Below are 16,000 nucleotides of genomic sequence, written 5' to 3' on the forward strand. Positions count from 1 at the left end.
TTGTAAGGTTCTTTGTGAATCGTTTGGTGAAAGTTCGTTGTGAACCGAAGTGAAGGCTCTTAGTGAGCGCGATAGGGATTTGTTCCCGAGTGTAGGGTTTGGTACCCGAGTTGTAAAGTTTGCTCCGTCAGTGAAGGAGTACTCTTAGTGGATTGTGAAATCTTTAACTTGGTGCTAAGGTGTAGACATAGGCTTGGTGCCGAACCACATTAAATCTCCAGTGCTAAACTTTCTCTCCCTTTACTCTTTTATTTATGTCTTATGCATGATTTATATTTTATATATTGTGGTATAATTACTTATATCTTGTCAAGCATTCTATTTTGTAGAAAAACATGTATTCCGCTAAAAGAGTCTATTCATCCCCCCCTCTAGACTACATGCTTCGGCTGGGACGATCAACAATTATAATTTTCCAAACAATTTAATATTTTCATCTGCTAAGATTTTTTAAAAATAGAAATACATTGAAAAAAATTTCAAAAAATTTATTCATTAATTACTTTAACCATTAATCTACCCATCTTAAGAGTATACTAAGGAGTGTCTTTTGAAAAATAAAAAAAGCCATAGATTGTATAGAAATATAAAACTAAAACAAACAAAAATATATTTATTTAAAGAAACCTATATATATATATATATATATATATATATATATAAATATAATAGTTAGAAAACTTGTTTATAAAATTAAACAAATGAATAATATATTTATAATACCACACAATTTAAGATACACATTAAGCTAACGTAGTCAATTAATTTTTGAAAATTTTTTTAATTTATGAAAAACAATTTGTTGGTAGACGTTAAGGAACCTATTTTTTTATAAATAAAACCTATATATACTATAGAAAATCTCTCTCTCTCTCTCTCTCTCTCTCTCTACATGAAAGTGAATTTAGTATGCACTAAAAATGATTTATAGATAATTTATTATTTAATGTTGTTATCTTTATTATTTGTTACATATGCTTTATTTTCTAGGGCTACTTCTAATTTTTGCAAACTTGCTTTCATATTTTTTCTTCTTTAATAAATGTTTTTTTTTTCTTTTCTATTAGAGCATGCATTTTTTTGGTTCTTTAGGACAATTAATTTATATCTATTCACCAATAATATATGGGTTCTTCTTTACTGAATGCCTTGCTTTTGCATCATTCCAAGTAACCATTCTTGATCATTTAGATCTTAAATTTATTTCATATTTATTATTGCTTAAATTAAAATATTCACTAGTGTAATTACCCCCCCCCCCCCCCCCTCTCTCTTATTTCACAATCCCCGTTCAAAGGCACTAACAAAGCGGCTACTTCTTTAATGCTTAAGCTTTAATTGAGTTAGCTTTTTGAAATTCTCTAGTATACAATACAACTATAATTGTTTTAATGGTAGAATTATTTTTAAAATTTGTTTCTAATTTTAGATAAGAGTGATGCTTTCTATACCTATAATGGAAAACGGAAATTTTTTTATTACTTTCGCGGCACTTTTGGTTTGTACTAAAACTTAAAAAATGGTGTCTTCTAGGGAATACTAGTTGGTTAAAATTTGAAATTTCCATTTTGGATGTCTTAGTTTTGAATACTACAGAGGTGAGAATGGGCATATAATCGAAGATAAGCTACCTCCTTTTGTGTAATATAGACCTAGTGTGGTAGAGGGCTGTAGTGCACATGCCTGCGCATACAACTAAAAATGTTATATAGGTTAGCATAACTTTAAGCTGGTTAAATAATATTATATATATATATATATATATAATATTATTTAACCAGCTTAAAGTTATGCTAACCTATATATATATATATATATATATATATATGTATAAAATATTATATAGATTGAGATTACAATCTAGTAGAGTAGTAATTAAAGTTTATGTTGCCAAAATTTTTTAACACCAACTACAAATTAATTCTTAAATATATAGCTTCACACATAAGCTAAGTACATATTTTATTTAGAAATGATCTTAAATTAGCAATTTAATAATTTTATCCTTTTATTTTTCAACCACAATCCATGTGTCCCATGTAATTTTAGTAATTATCTAGAAATGAATTAGTTAAATCGAATTGAACAATCAGGTCTTGAGGTGGAATAAGAGATGGCAAAAAAAAATTACAATTTTTTTTTTTTTGTAATGTCTAATATAAATTATAAATTTTAAATAATGTTGTAGTGTTAAAATAGTAAAACATGCATTCTGCATATGATTTGAAAAAAAAAAAAAAAAAGAGTTGAGCATCTTCTGCATCCCACAGATCTCTAGTAGTAAATAGATAAGGGTAACTACAATAATGGCAATAAAATTAAAGTGGCAATATGTTGTTGGGAAGCGTGTAGAATAATTTGATTCACATGCCTATTCTTTGAAAATATTAAAGAGGTGTAAAACCCTACAGTTTTACTTGGCTTAGAGCATACCTCGCTTGATTTCTAACAATAATTTTTGTCACTTCTCTAGAATGGAGAGAGAGCCGACCCCTTTACACAGCAGATAGGGTTGTGGATGCTGTCCAGTTATGCATGCATGAAGAAGCTTTCGCAACTGATCATACAGCTAGAATGATGAAAATCCTAACAACTAATCAATTTAGCTAGAAAGGGCTCCCCAGTCTCCCCTCTTTCAATGCAGACGACCCCTTAGCTTTTCGATAAAGCTTCCATTCAACAGATGCTCATGGTTATAGAGGCCTTGTAGGAGTTTTGCCTTGGTTCAAACTCGAAAGTCAAGAATCACTTGGTTTAGAAGCCCCCCATTACAGCTGATTTGCAGAAATAGTTGGTAACCTGCTTTCACACTCAACAGCCACAAGGACAACTTGAAGCCACTGCTTGAAAGGTTTCAAACTATACTACCCAAATGGAAAGCTCAAACTCGCAAGTGGAGTTCTTTTGGCACTGTGTTTTTACTCCAACCTATTTGAGAATTGAGGCAAAACCAATGTTACCCCTGCCTATGTCTGTAATGCTATTTTGACAATCTCTGAGGGTCATCATATGGAATGAGAAGCCTGATGAGAAATCATTAGACCTTGTGAACTGGGAAACTCTCTACAAGCCTATGAACTCAGGGACATGGAAATTAGAAGAACCACAAAGCCGCAAAATGAAGCAATGCCAGCTAAACTCAGCTGGCAGCTCCTTCAGGATTCAGACTTGGTGGCTCCAAATCATCAAGGTAAAGCACCTCAACCAAAAAGAAATCTTTGACCATGCCTACATACCCAGTATAGGGAGGCTCAAGAAGTTGTGAGACTGGAAACTTGAGCTTAGGGCCACTCATGGTAGGATGAACGCTACGTCCTTACTCATAGCTTAGTGATTTGATGCTGCACAAGAGAAGAATGCGAGGCATTCAAAGATCAAGGAGCAGGAACTTATTTACTCTGATGGTTGCTGACCCCCTTCTTGACTGGCTTTTGTCAAATGCCCAAGAAAATAATGACTGCTACCTCCTGGCAACCATTTAGGTCCTGTGAACCACAAGAAATTAAGATGTGAATGCTCATGAGGTTCTCAAAAATTATCCAACGGCAGAATTTCTCGGTCACCAAAGTAACAAAGTTTGCAACCCAATTTCGCTGGTTCGCTGGCTGCAGCTTTTTCCTTCAGCAGTGTAGTTAATACTGATGATGGCTGCTCCAAGGCTGGTAGGAGCAGGGGGTATTTTGAGATACCTGATTGAATCTTGTATATGGGGACATACCTGTTTCTTTGTAGTCAACTGCCAGCCGAGGCTTTTAGCGTAATTTGGATCCGTAGTAGTAGTAGTACTAGTAGTACTAGTAGTAGTAGTAGTAGTAGTAATTTGGATCTACTACTACTACTGCTACCAATAATAATAATAATAATAATAAAATACTGCTTTTGTCACCGCCTTAAAATTCATATCATCCTTGTGAAGTTGCAACCTCAATTATTTACAATAATTCGGAAGTACAATTCAATCTGGAAGAAAGCTCAAAGGCATACAGATGCCTACCAGCAATCCAAACTGCCTTAAAATGGCTCCACATCTAAGTGCCTTGTGAAAGTTTTCAGTTATATCTCTGTACCTGTGTGTGTGTACAACAAGGGCGAGAGGAGAAGGAAGGTGGGGAACAAATTCAAGAAAAAAATTAAGGCTGTAGGTAGCATTTGAAGTGATTTAATGTTATCACTCTGTCGATGCCTTTTTCCTATTCCACAGCATTACAAGAGAAAAGGCCATCAAAGACATGCTTACAACCTGCAAATGATAGGTACAATCAAATTTCCAGAAAATGTTAAAAATATTTTATACAAGGGATTTCAAACCATTTAAATCAAAGGGAAATGACCACAAAATGCTATAATATATTATTGTGAGTAAAAGAAATATATTATACAACATCAAAATGGAATAATAACATAATAACCTTGAATGTTTGATTATCTCTTAGTTTCTTATACACACAAATTTAGTTCTTCTCATCTTAGCCTATTCAGGGAAGAACAAACAAGATGAACTCATGCCTCCAACCAAAGCTAATGGTCAACTCAGTTGAAACTCATTCAAAATGTCTGGGTTTGGGCATGCAAACACCATATCACATTCTTAGTTTGTGGAGGTATGCAAATCATGTTTCTCAGCCTCCACATTCTTCTTCACTCTTCATCGCACATAACCAAAGCATTCGAGTCAATTTCTCTCAGCCTCTCGATTAGCCCTTAATGCTTTTTCCTTAAGGCCCACCTTGTGTGAGCCTTGGACAACCCCTTCAAAAGCTGATTCTTGATTTCTATTTCTAGACCATACCTCCTAATCTAGTTTCAATAATCAAATATTCATTTAGAATGATCGATTTCTCTTCTCGGTTACTCTTTTCTCCTTTCCTGGTCCATAATGAGCAAATAGATTCTTCTAACATGTGAAATAACAGTTCAAATAAATTCTTCTAGAATAATGCTGTCCAATAAAAATCATTTCCTTTTTATTCCTCTTTGACATAAGCAGCAGCAGTGACATTTTTGAAAATATTTGGGTTTTGAAGGGGGGAGGAGGGTGGTGAGCATGGGGTTATGTGCACACACATGTATAAAGAAATTAGGGTTCAATTATTCCTAGAATACTTCTTAGAAGAGCTGTTTAAGCATTTTTACTGCTGAATTGAACACTTCACTACTTGGGTCTACCTATGATTTATCTGCTTACATATCTTTAACAATGAGACTTACCAATAAAATTACAATATAGAAAATGAATCAGCTGGTGTTCTCCCTAGAACAAAAAAGCATTTGGTGTTCAGAGTAGAAGCATTTGGTTTCAGTATCGATCAGAAGCATGCAAAACATATACAAAAATTTATCAAGTTAGCTAGATTCAATTTTTAACTCCAGAAAAGCATTAAATTTGAGCAGTTATTATTTATATATATATATAATGATATAAACACATTTAAAGATAAATATGCACATATCCTAGACAATTTTAGAGGCATATAACTATGCATATAAACTACTCATGTCCATGTTGGACATCGTTGACACTCATCAGACAATACACCAATAAGTATCCAACCCTTTATGTGTCACTCATTTTAAAATAAAATTTTAATACCTGACACTCCTCTGACACTTCTTATAAGCTTGAATACCTTTTGAACATGCTTTAGACATTTCAATGACACAATGTGATATGTTATATATACATATGTGTATAAATTTCATCCATAACCACATAATTATAAAATAGGAACAGGTAATGTTGCGCTTTTCAAAACTTTTTAATTAACTTGTCAACATTTACAATTAAAAGTGATATAGTCTGAATTTTTATAAAATAAAAAGGAGAAGAGAAAAGATGCATCTCGACATATGTTATATTCTTTTTGAATATGGAAATGTTATATTAGTATTGAAAACTAATATTTGTGAAGATAAATCTATAATATATATTTGTTACTTGCATGCCTCTGCCATGTCATGTCCTTTATTTTTTAGATTTTCCACTTTGTCGTATCTGTGTTGTCATTTCCGTGTCTCATGTCTCTGTCCATGCATCATTGATCACAAGAAAGGCCAAATTATATACTTACAGAGATTGCTGGAGGCACACCAACAAGTGGATCATGAAAAAACTTGTTTGCAAGTGCAAGGGCCAGTAAACTGCTTTGCATTCCTATAGAGGAAAAATACAATTAGCCAATAATGTATTATTCTAATATGATACTGATAATATTGGAGGAGCATGAACCTGTCTCAAAGGACATTGTTCTTTGCAGTGCTTTCACATCAGGTGATTTACAGAAGGCAAGGCCAGAGAGGACATATCCAGCAGTAAACAGTGAGATATGGAATGCAAAAACAAGCAACACAATGTTCATCCCAATAGGAGACACAACAGACTCAATATTAATAGCAAGTGGGGATCCAACACAAAGAGCTGTTACAAATACTGATAGTGGAGGCAAAAATGGCCGAATAGCTTCGCCAATCTGGGGAAGGAACCTGTATGTGCAAGAAACATGAGAGAGGTAAGAACTTGTTGAGATTATTAAGTTCACAGATTTATCTGAAAATGGGGTATGACCTATTCAGGAGCAAGCCTGCAGCAATTGGTGCAACTACAATCTGCAGAATACTGGACACCATTCCTTTAACATCAACAGGTAACCTCTTCCCAATAAGCAGCAGTGATAAGAGTGGCGTGGCAAAAACAGCAGTAGCAGTAGATAATGACGTCATAACTATGCTTAGAGGGGCCATTGGTGGATCTGTTAGAAAAGTTGCATAATTTGAGAGCTGGGCCCCACTAACACATGATACCAACATGATTCCAGCACCTGATTTATATGTTCACAAGAAGTTAGTATACCTTCTGCTTGATTTTGAAAAGTAAGATAGTTCCAACTTAACCTATGGAAGTGGGGAGGCCGAAATATGTCACTGCGATGATGCCGAATAAATATCCAAAGAGAGGCTTCAAAACATACTGGGCAACATACCCCACAAAAATAGCCAACGGTTTGTTAAATGCTTCAAGAAAATCCTTTTCACTTGAATTAACTCCAACTGCAAACATCAAAAAACCTAATGCTGGCGCATAGTACCTGTACTCGTACAATTAAGAGTTAAAATATTAAAAGCATATATTGGTAAAAAATTTCCACCAATTTTAAGTTTCTCTTGTACCATGTTAACTTATCAGTTGAATCAGTTAACCTAAATTTGGGTATGTAACCTAGAAAACAGAATGTTCAGGTTCGCAGAACGGGAACTGGAACCAAATGATCTAAAATGCGTTGCAATACAAGTAGGCTTAATAAAAGCAGATTTACCTTAGTGAAGTAGATTAGCTAATGACCAATAACAACATTATAATGTAATAAAGCTCCACAATTACTAATAAAATTATCTCACGTGGAAATTATAATTAAAACACGGGATCACAATATTTGGTGTCTTGGACTGAAAACGTATCATGTCTCGGAAATCAGAATGTTTGTACCAATTTACAGTTTGCTAGGTGGGTAGCATTTTCTGACAATTATGATTATTTGTAGTCCTTTTGCTCAATTGTTGCTCCAGATCCCATCATATTCCACTACTAAAATGAGGCAGTTTACAAATATTTGTATGGTATTATCCTTCCACTATCATCACTTTTCCTTCAGTTGCTCTCAAAATTTTTAAAAAGTAGCTGATGCATATCTTAAGAAACCAACTTATCTAAAGGATATCCAACAACCTGTTGGTAAACCACGTAAAAGAAGGTGGAAAGATGAGAGCCAACAGTGTGCTAGCAAAGACCACATGCGGAATAATAGAGTTTGACTCCCGTAAAATCTCCAGAAGAGAAGCTTCCCCAAGCTTAAGCATCTGAAACAAGATAGTGGCACACTATCAATGTGGGCTGGAAAATTAATTTCCAACAACCTATAATTAATTAACAAAAAACATTAAATCATTCAAAACTTCAAGAGAGAACAAAAGTACATACACCAACACTTTTGGTGGCAAAAATTTACATAGAATATTCCCCGAAGAAAAGAGGTGCTAAAAAGTAGGCTGATAATTAGGGGTCCACTTATGCAGAGAATCCCCTTTGAACAAGTAATAACAAGCAATTGTTATGCACATTTGAGGTGGAGTGAAAAAAGTAGCATAATGCTATTAAATAAAGGTATTAAATTATGATATCTTTGATGCATTAACTGATTCAATATAAATGGATGGTGACCAAAAAAATATCCAAGTTCAAGTTTGGGATCCCATCATAGGAAGGACAAGGAAAAACAAATTAGTTTGGCTGTTGCATTATCTCATTTTGATATCAAGAAGTATAACAATGGAAATAATCAGTTAATATTGAAAATTTAACACAAAAAATCATAATAAATCTATTTTGGTGATTTACTATAGCAAAGGCTTTCCTTGGCCTTTTTATTTATCTTTCTTACTACTCCCTCTCTATGAATCAATGCTATATGTATTCACATATCAATAAGCATTTGACAACTAGAGTTTCTTCAACACACACACCACTTGCACTAATGCTTGTGATCGTCAATTTTTTTGAAAAATCTATATCAAAAAGTTGAAAAAAGAAAACAAATTTTTTAAATGTTCTCCAAAAATTATGCAAAATATAAATTTCTAAATAATTCATGTGAATCTTTAACCAAGTTAATATAATAATAACCTTTATGTTTAAATGTAGAATCTTTCTTCTTCTTCTTCTTGTAATTAAAGAAAGCATTTAACTTTTTTTTTTTTTGAAATCACATTTGGCCAGTAGCAGGGGAAGGACAAATGTATAGCAACTCAACCACCGTTGAGACTTTTAGCTGAACCAAAATTAAATTGTATGAAAGAGATTCCTTCAAACGCACACAAAAAAAAAAAAAGGAAACAAAAAAATTTGGAAGGAAAAGCGCATGAAATAAGGATATATGGATATGGCAATTGTGGGATCATGAGAAGAGAGAGAGACTAACTTTGCAACATATCAATTATAGAGTCAGCATCGTGGTACACAGAATGTTTAAACACATGGTTTGAAGTTCAAATAGTATCCACCAGACTCAATTTTATCCCTGCGGCCTAAAATAAGGAGAATGTGCTCGTTAAAGGTATCCATATCTTTTATCACTTCCCCCCCACTTTTCAAAGACCTATGTTTCGACCAAACATTTGGCCAGGCGCATCTATATCTTGTTGAATTTCATAGTTAACTATCCTTGCAGTGCATTGTACATATATGTAGTGGAAGAAAGTTGTTTAGTTCGATGGTTTGAGCATTCATGAAGAAGATCGATAAATGAACCCACACACAAGCAGATGTTTATGAGAGGGTTAACAGAGAAGAAAACAAGCAATTCCTTAGAAGCTAGTGCATGGGAAGGTGGGATGAAAAATAAACACTTACGGTTGGAGGAATTCCCGAGCTAGAGGCTTTCAAGAACCAAGAAACACCAACAGAAGCATGATAGTGGAAATGCTTATGGGAGAAGTGGATGAGTAGTCATCCACCAATGAGAATGGCAGGTCAAAGTCTTTAGCAATGAGAAGGAGATAGATTATTGGTCTGTGGCAACACATAGTTAAGGGAAGAAGTGAAAAGGGATTTGTGTCATGGACATGTGTCACAAACAACACAGCAAACATTTGAACAACATATGAAAAGACTAAAGGGGTTACGACTCCCATAATGAACTCTGATTCAAGCTTGCCATACCAAGACTCTGAAAAACTTTTCAGTATTGGGATTGACACAAAGACCCCAACACATGTCCTCCCAACTCACAGCTAATCTTGGATCACATGCTGCAAGGTTGACCCCTTGAAAAGGTGCAAACAAAAGACAGTTAACATTGCCACCAAGCCAAGGTGGCACAACCAATCTTGGGCGCACACATGTGAGTTTGACCCCTTGCAAAAGTATAGACGTTAGATAATTACCAATTAATTTATAATCGTGTACATTCAAGTCCAATGTGAGATGGTTTTATAATCAGAGGCAAAATAGTAATTCTGCACGTTCACATTCAGCTCCCTACACATGAAGTCTGCAATTTGTGCTTAACAAATATCTATGCAGTACAATCTGTTAAATGCTAAATAGAAACAAGAATGCAAGAGATTTAACCAAAGCAAAATGTAGTTTGAGTACCCAAAAAAGGAGGATGTTTAATGTAGGATAGCACAAGAGATATGATCAGGTAAGAGTCTTTTGAGAGAGTTGTGGGCTTGGAGGGATATCTTGACTGATTGATAGATTAAAAAGATGATTGATTTGATTCCGTTTACCTTTTTTTCCTATGTTTAGTGTGGAGGGAAAGAAACCATAGGGCTGTTGAAGGTGTTCATATATCTCTCAATACTGTGAAGAATAATTGGCTGAAAACTGGGCAACAATTGGTAAAATTGTATATCTGTCATCAATTTTGTAAATTTATTATCTTTGTGAGTTCTTTTGTCTTTGGCATGCACCTCCTTAGTGCTTCTAATATATATTTCTCTTTGTTTATAAAAACAAAATTTGGAACATATATTCATTTTATTTTATTTCTGGGTCCAGACTTCTATACTGCCTGGGATGTTATTGCAAAGCATGTGCTAAACTACTCTGCAGATGCAGTTGTTGCCCACAGGTAAGCATGTTTATTCACTTAGTTCTTTATGCTCATTGGAATTTCTTTTAGTTTTGAGATATTAACTTATTCATGCACTCAGGAATAGTGGCAAAAAGAGCTACATCGCCCCCAATTAATGCGCTGAGAAATAATAACCTAAAAAAGCTGGAGTGTTTCCTAAGAAAGGAGATATGTGGGGGTTGGGGAAGGCTGTTGGGTTCTTATAAGCCTTTATCTGTTTTGCTGAGCCTGCTGCTTTGCATGTTGATATTGAACATGCAGGAGAGAGAGGAGGGGTGTGTGTGTCCATGTGTTTATTGTTTAATGAAAATTTAACCTCTTCATTGGCATCCGCCTCAAAAATGATTATCAGGTCACTTTTTCCCCCATAGAAGAACCACATGCTCAAGGGTACGTGCGTGCACACATGCACATATTCTTTAAATTCTGCACCTTTGGAACACCTAGCATATAATACCAATATGCAAAGAAATTTGCTAAGCTCTTGGGGATGGTTTGTTGCTTACCAAAGAAATTTTTCTCATAAACTGGACATTTTAGATTGTCAAGCTCAAGCTCAGTTCAATTAGTCCAAATCCGTTAATTCAGGGGAGTCTATTATATTTTCATTGGGAAGGATGGGAGCTTTTTTCACATCCTCGGATGGGAGCTTCCAAGAGGGAAGTGGCCCAATGAGGTTCAGACTTGCTTTACAACGATATCCTCCCATCCTTTATAATTGACTTTTGAAACAGTACTTTATCATACTTACAAATTAAGTTTTTGTGAGTCACCTCAGAGCTGTAAAAGAGGCTTGGTCTTTTGGAAGCTTTTTTAACAAATAAACAAAGGTTGAGCTAGGTTAAGCTTAGTTTGCAAGCTGTCTTTTTACAGACTCGTGTGGTGGCTTGTTTGGAAGTGTTCTGCCTTAGTAGGCTCGTGAGTAGAGTGATTAGGCTTATTTATTGGCTCTTGAGTAAGCTCTTGTAGAAAAAACTGGTCACAGCTTGGGGTTTGGGTGTGTGTGTGTCTATATAGAACAACAACAGCAGCAATAACAAGCCTTGAGTCCCACTAAGTGGGGTTGGCTAAGTGAATCCTTTTCTGCCAATTCACTCGATTCATAGCATCTTCTTCAACTAAGTCAATAACTGTTGAATCTTTTCTCACTACCTTATTCCAAGTTATTTTAGGTCTATCCATCCCTCTTCTAGTACCATTAACAGTAATTTGCTCACACATCCTCACTGGTGCCTTCCTTGATTCTACTTTTCAAATGCCCAAACCGTCTAAGCTGTCCCACTTTTATCTTATCTTCTACTGGTGCTATGCCTAACTTATTGCGAATATGTCGTTCCTTCATTTTGTCCATTAATGTTACACCACTCATCCACCTTAGCATGTGCATTTTGACCGCTTTTACCTTTTGAATATGTTGGTTCTTAGTTGCACAATATCCTGACCCATATAACATGGCTGGTCTAATTGCGATCCTATAGAACTTTCCTTTTAATTTTAGTGGTATTTTGTGATCGCTTAGAACACCTGAAGCACTTCTCCATTTTACCCGACCTGCTTTGACTTTGTGTACTTCATCCTCTTCAATTTCTCTTTCATAATATACCCAAGCATGGAAAACTATTAGTGGTATTGATTTCTTGTCATCAAGCTTAATCTTATCTTCACTATTCCTCCTTACCTTGCTGAAATTACATTTCATATATCTTATCTTTTTTCAACTTAATCTTAAAACCTTTAGACACTAACAGTGTTCTCTAAAGTTCTAGCTTAGATTCCACCCCATTCCCATTTTCAACAATCAAAATCAACAAAGAACATACACCTTGAGATCTCATTTTGGATATTCCTTGTGAGTTCATCAATCACTAAAACAAACAGATTGGGGCTCAAAGCAGAGCATAAGACTGCTAGCATCAAATATAGCAAGAATGCATAACTGGTTCTAGGAAGAGAAAACTGAGAGATCTTCAACCATTCTCTACAAGGAATCAACCCAAACAAAGTTAAGAGTGACTCTACAAGGAATCAACCCAAACAAAGTTAAAAGTGAAGGAGAGTAGTGGAAGAGAGCCAAAAGTGAAGACCAACCTGTCATCAACCTTTTCATCAAGGAAAGCCTTAAAAAGCTAGTTTAGATCCAAAAGAAAAAGAACTGCACATGTTTGCTCAATAGAAAAGACAAGAAAAAAATTTTTTATGCATGAGGAAAATGTTTTTTTCAAGAAAAGAATTTTTTTTGGAAAAAAAAAATGGTCATCAAGGTGCATGGGGTCCCCCTGGGGCTGGCATTAGCGGTGTATTAGATTGGAGGCACTTAAGAAGGAATAGGTCCATCTTTATTTCATTTGAAGACTTAGAACCTAGAGAGGGAGCCCTCCTAAAGCCCCCACTCCTTCATAATAAATGTAAACAGATTTTAGCAAATTGGGAAACCTAAACAGCAATAGTCACCCCCTCTATTTATGATATATGTGAAGTACGTTACAATGACCATGATACCCTTACCAACCCATGCTTAATATCATACAACAATACAGTTAAAACAATGAATAACACTCACCATACACTCCTAGTGTCACTAGGCAGCAGCCTTCCAAGGCCACAAGGAATCACCCTTGCCTTAATCTACCTAAAATGTGATAGTCACGGTTGTGCAGCCACACGAATAGCACCAAAGTGAGTCAGACTTAGTCATTTTGATGTTTCCTAGTGGCAAAGTGAGAATAGCATAGAAAGTTCTTTAGGGGAGTGTGAGTGTTCATCAATCATTGTAAAACTCACTAGTTACTACAAACGTGTTTAGCCTACTTGCCTTCCTCACTGAACACGCATTGCCTATGGGGGTATAAAGTAATGACTTGTGTTGCTTTACAGTTTACCATGTGACTCTCATTTGCTTTCATGTTCGCTTACTGCTTCACTTCCTTTGCATTTGATAGTTGTAAATATGTTCACGTGGTGAAATCATGGTATACTTCCAGCTGACTAGTTAAGCTTATGTGCTATAACTAGTGATACATATCCTCACAAGGTGTGAAGTGTTTGGCCCATAACCTATCAAAGCTTGGTTAATTGCTTCATGATTCGGTTGCCTTCAGATTGTGGGATTCTATGAAGCATCAGTGAGAGAACCATGCCGCTACAAATACTAAGAGCGCTAAAGGCACAAGCTAAGATAACCAACATAATAGCCTTGAAGACGGCTCGACTTGTGAAACACATTGATGTATTAATAATAGCAGCAAGGTTCTATTAAGGAATTGTCAAAAGACTTCTGTGCTACAGTAAACGCACTACAAATCCAAATTGGTGAGCTTAATGCCAAGATGAACCTGATGGTCAGGAATTCCAATTCTACAGGGGTAGAGTACAGAAACAAGGGTAACAGAACCCATAGCGTTCAAGGGTGTCTGTGATGCTAAGGAGTTGAAGAACTTCTTATTTGACATAGAACAATACTTTTGTGCAAAGAGGACCAAGTCAAAGGAGACAAAAGCATCCATGGAGACTATGTACTTAAATGGTGACGCTAAGTTGCAATGGTGTACCAAGTGTGTTGAGATTCATAATGGGTGTGTAATTGATACTTGGATAGATTTGAAGAGAGAACACAAGGCCCAATTATTTCTTGAAAATGTTTAGTACATTGTTCCACGCAAACTATGAGATCTTGAGTAGGCTTGTACATTAAGGTTATTTAAGGGAGTGTGAAACAATTCTCAACTTTGATGTTGAATATCCAACACATGTCAGAGAAAAACAAGTTTTCTAATTTCCTTGAAGGGTTGAAACTATAGGCAAGGGCATAATTTCATCAACAAAGAGTTCAAAACTTGCCTACTGCACAAGTTGCTACAAAATGCTTGACTGACTATGCTGGAGAGAGTTGCACCATGTTCGAGGAGAGTCGCACATTTGGTGGAAACAACAAAAAGTCTTTCAAGAGGGGCAAACACAAAAGTGGGGGAGTCGACACTAATGCATCAATTTCAAGGAAGCTTTGTGTCATTCAACGCATCCAGTGGTAAGGGTAAGTTGTCATACTTCCAATGTTGAAGCCCTCACAGAGTTGCTGATTCCCCACACATTGCTCAATACCTCGCAAGCTTCCATTGCAAAGAAGACACAAGGATTGGATGAGGATGTGGAGGAAACCCTGAGGATGGGTGCAATGCGGTTACTCAATGTGTTGGAAAGGTAGATGAAAGAATCAAAAGTTACTCAATGAGTTGAAGAACTTCTTACTCGCCATAGAACAATACTTTTGTGCAAAGAGGACCAGCTCGGAGGAGGCAAAAGTATCCATTTGACTATGTACTTAAATGGTGACGCTAAAATGTAGTGGCGTACCAAGCATGATGAGATTCAGAATGGGGTAATTGATACTTGGGTAGATTTGAAGAGAAAGCTTAGGGCTCAATTCTTTCCTGAAAATGCTTAGTACAATGCCCCATGCAAACTAAGAGATCTTGAGCAGGCTCGTACATTAAGGTTATTTGAGGGAGTGTGAAACAGTTCTCAACTTTGATGTTAAATATCCAAGACATGTTAGAGAAAGACAAGTTGTTCTATTTCCTTGAAGGATTGAAATTGTGGGTAAGGGCAGAATTTCATCGACAAAGAGTTCAAGACTTGCCTACTGCACAAGTTGCTACGAAATGCTTGACAAACCATGCTAGAGAGAGTTCCATCATGTTCAAAGAGAGTGGCACATTTGGCGGAAACAACAGAAAGTCTTTCAAAAAGGGCAAACACAAAAGAAGGGGAGCCGACACTAAGACATCAACTTCAAGGAAGCATAGCGTCATTCAACATATCCAATGGTAAAGGTAAGTTTTCATGCTTCCTATGTTAAGGCCCTATAGAGTTGCTGATTGTCCTCACACTTCATTTGCTCAATGCCTTGCAAGCTTCCATTGCGAAGGAGACACATAGATTGGATGATGATAAGGAGGAAACCCTAAGGATGGGTGCAATGCGGTTACTCAATGTGTTGGGAAGGTGGATGAAAGAATCAAAAGTTACTCAATGTGTTGAAGAACTTCTTATTTGATATAGAACAATACTTTTGTGCAAAAAGGACCGACTCGGAGGAGGAAGAAATATCCATGGTGACTATGTAGTTAATGGTGACAATAAGTTGAAGTGGCGTACCAAGTTTGATGAGATTCAGAATCGGCGTGTAATTGATACTTGGGTAGATTTGAAGAGAGACTCAAGGCCCAATTCTTTCCTGAAAATGTTTAGTACAATGCTCCATGCAAACTATGAGATCTTGAGCAGGCTCATACATTAAGGTTATTTAAGGGAGTGAAACAATTCTCAAATTTGATGTTAAATATCCAAGACATGTCAAAGAAAGACAAGTTATT

At 35.9% G+C, this 16,000-nt stretch overlaps 1 protein-coding gene across 1 annotated transcript in view; it reads right to left on the reverse strand.

The window, feature by feature from the left end:
* Positions 1–3,877: 3,877 nt before the first annotated feature.
* Positions 3,878–16,000, reverse strand: part of LOC131164068 (probable sodium/metabolite cotransporter BASS5, chloroplastic) — a 33,403-nt gene continuing 21,280 nt past the window's right edge. The window contains exons 4-9 of the mRNA XM_058121014.1: positions 7,721–7,851; positions 6,889–7,082; positions 6,563–6,815; positions 6,227–6,480; positions 6,069–6,151; positions 3,878–4,240 (exon numbers count right to left, since the gene is read on the reverse strand). Coding sequence (XP_057976997.1) covers positions 4,169–4,240; positions 6,069–6,151; positions 6,227–6,480; positions 6,563–6,815; positions 6,889–7,082; positions 7,721–7,851 — 987 coding nt within the window. The 3' untranslated portion in view covers positions 3,878–4,168. The remainder of the gene's footprint in view (positions 4,241–6,068; positions 6,152–6,226; positions 6,481–6,562; positions 6,816–6,888; positions 7,083–7,720; positions 7,852–16,000) is intronic.

This window comes from Malania oleifera, chromosome 9 (genome assembly GCF_029873635.1).
Source record: "Malania oleifera isolate guangnan ecotype guangnan chromosome 9, ASM2987363v1, whole genome shotgun sequence".
Lineage (NCBI taxonomy): Eukaryota > Viridiplantae > Streptophyta > Magnoliopsida > Santalales > Ximeniaceae > Malania > Malania oleifera.